Source organism: Lactuca serriola, chromosome 1 (assembly GCF_051521515.1).
Source record: "Lactuca serriola cultivar US96UC23 chromosome 1, Lser_US96UC23_V15, whole genome shotgun sequence".
In the NCBI taxonomy this organism is placed as follows: domain Eukaryota; kingdom Viridiplantae; phylum Streptophyta; class Magnoliopsida; order Asterales; family Asteraceae; genus Lactuca; species Lactuca serriola.
The window spans coordinates 56,825,421-56,830,815 of NC_136408.1; the positions used below are offsets into that span (position 1 = coordinate 56,825,421).

Here is a 5,395-nt window from a genome sequence, read left to right on the forward strand (position 1 = left end):
TCTACGCATCCGAATATGACCCTGTGGTCAATCTCCACCAATCCTTCGCCCCAAGCCTCAACAGGTTCAGAGCACACCTCACCCTCTGATCAGCAGGGCATGAACACGTGAAGAAACACCCCTCCACGTCCGACAACCATCTCATAGCAACAATCGGGTCCTGCACCCCATCGAAGGTAGGAGGCTTCGTATTATCGAAGTCCCGATACTGAAAACCTTGACTGGCTCCTCCCCCTGCCGCTGTTACAGCCGTTGTAGCCGCCGCGGCAGCCGTCTCTATGAGGGCCGCATAGCGCTCATCAAAATACTCAATCATAGCTGTCTTGATCGACCCGAACAGTTCCGGCAACTCGGCCCGGAACAACGCAGCAACCTCATCATGCAGGATCTCACGAATCCTAGCGTCCAACTCGCCTGTGCTCATCTGACCAATAACCTCGGGCGGTACTAACCCGCCCTGACCTCCCTCTCCTGCACCCGATCCCGACCCGGATCTGCTCCCAACATGCCTCGTAACCACCATAAGATCTCAAATACTTCCCACAAACCCGGGAACCAATTCCCAAACCTACCCTAGAGGTCATGGTTTCTTTGATACGCGTATGGGTCCTGTGCTTTCAGTAGTACGTGCCCATACTACCTTCCACACCTACCCATATGTGTATCAAGTAAACCACAACACCCTAGTGAAAAACATACATAACAAGCGCTCAACCCTCACTCCTAGAGGAACACCGAAAATCTCCCATAGAGGAACCCTAGGCTAGCAGGCATCATAAATCAGGCAACATTAACATGAAATCCTGAAGATCCCTAGCCTAGTACTAGCATGCTGTTCTATCAAAGCTCAAAAACAAATATCATGTATGGTATTTTAGGGTTACTTACTGGCTCCAGCTGATCATACCTCCGCGTCCTCCTTTACTCATTTTGAAAACCATTTTAAATTCTCTTTTTAAAAAACTCTCCCTGATTTGAGACTGGATTCACACGAATGTTCCTCCAATTCATTCAAACCAAGGCTCTGATACCAACTTGTAATGACCATAAAATTTCAACCAATTTTAACTTTTCAAAAACAACCCATTTTCTTAATGTTATTACAAAAAGGTTTTCAATACAATTATTATCAAAGTCTTCCCAGAACCACATCATAAAACATAATCATGAGGAGCGGTACGATCACGCCTTTGCCTTGCCACGGTCTCCTGAAGAACCTGAAAAACATTAAACCACAACTGTAAGCCCGAAAGCTTAGTGAGATACCCCCAAAATACCAACCACATATATCATACACGCACAATATGCCATATCATATCAGAACACAAAACAGCCATGCACTTCGGGTCTACTGTGTGACTGGTCCGCCGCACCGACCTTCAGTCCACCCTCCGAGTCTAGCCATATACATCGAGTCTACAGTGTGATTGGTCCGCCTGCACAGGGCCTTCAATCCACCTGGTCCACTCTCTTAGTCTACAGTATGACTGGTCCGCCCGCACTGGGCCTTCAGTCGGCCTGGTCCACTCACCGAGCCTCGGCACGTCTGGGCCTCCCTCTTGGGGCCTACAGCCTATCCGGACCGCTCGCTGGGCCTTCGAGACAACCGGTCCGCCCTGGGTATGTTGGCCTATAGCACAAAGCAGGACCCGCCTCAACGATATGAACTCATCAATTCGGTCCAACTTGCTGACTAGTGTCCTCAATCTTTTGAGTTACGTTTTCTTCTCAAATTTCAATATCCTCCATTCTGTTATAGCATTTTTTATCGCCCTTAGATTCCGAACAAATAATGCATCATCATGACTGCTACCAATAAACGACCCCTAGGCCCTTGTTACAATATCATCTCTACCATCTCTAGGCATACATGAATTGAAAAAACGAAAAGCAGGAGGGCCAAAATCCACATCGTCATTGGTTTTAAGAATGATATGCGAATGATCAGAGTATTCTCGGGGCAAGGTAGTGACAGAAGGTAGGAATATGCATTAAGGAAATAATGATGATCTAAGAACCAGTCAAGTTTGCTTAATTTAAACTCATCATCACTAGAACTGGTTTGTTGATTTTGAATGCCCTATGAGAAAATTAAAAATAGCCCCCTAAGATATCGGATAGCGACAAATTAGTGACAAAACACAAGCCAATTAAAATTTTGGGCCTTGATGATACGGGCCTGTGTGGTCGCACACCCAACACGTGCCGAGGGTCGGTCATCACACATTGAGTATGTCGACGATCCCATATTAAAATCCAAAAATCACGAATCATTAATGAATTTGTTAAAAATATCACACATTGAGTATATCGACGACCCCATATTAAAATCCAAAAATCACGAATCATTAATGAATTTGTTAAAAATTTATATATTATCAACGATATTTAACAATTTTCTCATTTTTATTTTATATATTTTTTATGATCATCATCTTAAAAATTATTGATAATCAATTTGATACTATCATGATCATTATCATGGTTTCATCGTGAAATTTATATATAATCAAAGTGAATCTGATTTTTCTAATTACTAATATTTCTTGAATTCCATTTAGTCATTAGTGTAGGAAATTAATTTTCTGATTTGTCTTCCAACATGATTATTGTTGAAATTATAATATAAATATTTATTTAATTATTTAAAATAAAAAATGTTTTTCGTCAGAAAAGAGCTCCATATTTTTAGGTGTCCGCCAGCCCCCTTCAAACGCAAATAAACTCTCTCGTTTCCCCACCCTCACCTCTCTTCACTCCTCAACTCTCTCCTCCACACACTTTCTCTCTCTACTCTCTCTCTCTCTCTCTCTCTAGCATACCCTTTTTCTACGTTACCCTTCTCAAAAATTCCCCACAATTACACAAATGGAAACTCCTGAATTCCTCCATGGATCATTCACGCCGGAAAAACGATACTCCGACGTCAAAACCGAACAATTCATCATCGACGACCTTCTTAATTTTCCCACTGACGACACCGTCACTGGGGAGGAGGCATATGATGACGCCGGAGATGTGCCTAATGGCGGCACCTCCACTGACTCCTCCATTGTTTCCACTGCCATCGACAGCTGCCACTCCTCCAGAGAGCTGGTTGCTCACCGGAGCTTCCCCGACACTCAATTCTCTCATGATCTTTGTGTCCCGGTAATATTCATTGGTTCTAATTTTCTCCATGCATTACTTAGCTGTAACTTACAATCAAGCTATGCATATTAATTACCAGCTACCATGCATTTTCTGTAACCCTATAAATATATATTTTTTTTCTTTTAATTAATTAATTAAGTTTATGAAAATTATATTTTCATTAAAACAAATTTCATAACTAATATCTATAGAAAATTTTATTATTTATTTTTGTAGCAATCACAAAATTAAATACGGTACTTGCTAGAAATAATACGAATATACTTTTATTATTGAAATTCAGTAATTATTATTATAATATAAAGTAAAATATTTACAAAATTAAAGTTCACGTTACTAGTAGCTTTTTGTGGTTATGAGATCTTCTCGAAAAAAAAAGTTTTACTTTACTTTTCTTTTTTGGTAGTGAGCAATGGTTAAAAATGAACTTCTAAAAATAACATATGAACACTTCGGCATTTCACTACTATATTTATCTATAGGTGTGTAGCAATCTATATGAACAAAGCTATTGAAAGACAATTACACAGTACATTCTTTTATAAACTTTAATTATATCAAACATATATATATCTAATATCTTATGATATTTTCTAATGTAATTTGGACAATTTACAAATGACAATTCTAACAATATTGATTTCACAGTATGATGATGTGGCTGAGCTAGAATGGCTATCGAATTTTGTGGAGGATTCATTTTCCACAGAAGATATGGCGAAGCTTCAATTGATATCTGGAGTCAAAGCTCGACCCGCCGATGATTCATCTGAGACCCACCAATTCCAACAAGAAAGCTATAATCGGGCCAACAACCCGATTTTTAACACTGACATGACAGTCCCAGGCAAGGCACGCACCAAGCGTTCTCGTGCTGCACCATGCAATTGGACCTCTCGGCTTCTTGTTCTCTCACCGACATCAACGGGTCAAACCTCAGCCATTTCATCGGAGTCCGAATCTGATATTGCCACAAGCTCAATTTGGAAAAACAACATGAAGGCTCCACTAAAGAAAAAAGAAGTTTATGAAAACACAACAAACAATGTGGAAGGACGAAAATGTCTCCATTGCGCCACTGATAAAACCCCTCAGTGGCGTAGCGGACCATTAGGTCCGAAAACACTATGTAATGCTTGTGGGGTTCGCTACAAGTCTGGTCGACTAGTACCTGAGTATCGACCAGCTGCGAGCCCCACATTTATTCTGACAAAACACTCGAATTCTCATCGGAAGGTACTTGAGCTAAGGAGACAAAAGGAGGTGCAAACTACACACTTGCAACACCAACAACCATTCTATCATCATCAGAATATGATGTTTGATGTTTCCAAAGGAGAAGATTACTTAATCCACCAACATATTGGTCCGGATTACCGACAACTAATCTAATAAATCAGTTGTGCGGTCAAAAAGCGTAATTTTCGACTTTTTCCTACGTTCTTTGAAATTATTTTAGCCAATTTTTGCGATTTTTAAGCCAAAATTTCATAGTGTTAAGTCCTAGCGTATGAAGTTTTGAGGAAAAAAAGAGTAGTGGAATTTAGGAGAGGTAAACATCAGATGTTTGTAATCTCGATTGAGATATCTTTTGCCAATTCTTGGATCAATTTTCGATTTTAATGCTCAACCAAACCCCCATTTAGTTGTTTCTTCCATAGCTTAGTTACTTATTTCATTTCCTATCATTTTTTCCTTGATTTAAGTAGTCGAACTTCATTTAAGTACAAAATTGTAATAAGTACGTACGTTATTTTTACGATTTCAGCTTTGAATTTTCTTATATATGTGTATTGCATAGTCTATTGCATTATTGATGGTTTTGCCTCATAATTTGTAATGAAAATCATTTGTTTTAGATGATAAGCATACGCCAATGAAATAAAGAAATTAAGGGTGTATATGAACAAAAAAGATATATTTTTGCTTGTCAGTAAAATTATAAAATCATATATGTTTATAGACCTTGCAATTAAATAAAATTGTTTGAGATTTTTGTCGAACATTATATCGAAATCTATCTAAATAACATAAGATATTTAATTTGATAAATTAATGAATTATCGTTTTATCATAAAGTTACTCACGTGAACCAAGATTACCATGTGCATTACTTTTATTTAATTAGGAAAAATAAAATAAATTAAAGAAAATATAGAAAATTCATGAGATCATGTGCCACCATCAACCTCAAGACTACTACATATTGATGACTTTAAGCCAAGTAGTATCCAATGGTTGG

At 38.7% G+C, this 5,395-nt stretch overlaps 1 protein-coding gene across 1 annotated transcript; it reads left to right on the forward strand.

The window, feature by feature from the left end:
* Positions 1 to 2,713: 2,713 nt before the first annotated feature.
* On the forward strand, positions 2,714 to 4,809 carry LOC145089152 (GATA transcription factor 12-like). The gene is made up of 2 exons (XM_079027633.1): positions 2,714 to 3,150; positions 3,802 to 4,809. The coding sequence occupies exons 1-2, from the start codon at positions 2,869 to 2,871 to the stop codon at positions 4,543 to 4,545; spliced, it is 1,026 nt and encodes a 341-aa protein (XP_078883759.1). The 5' UTR covers positions 2,714 to 2,868; the 3' UTR covers positions 4,546 to 4,809.
* The last annotated feature ends 586 nt before the right edge of the window (positions 4,810 to 5,395 follow it).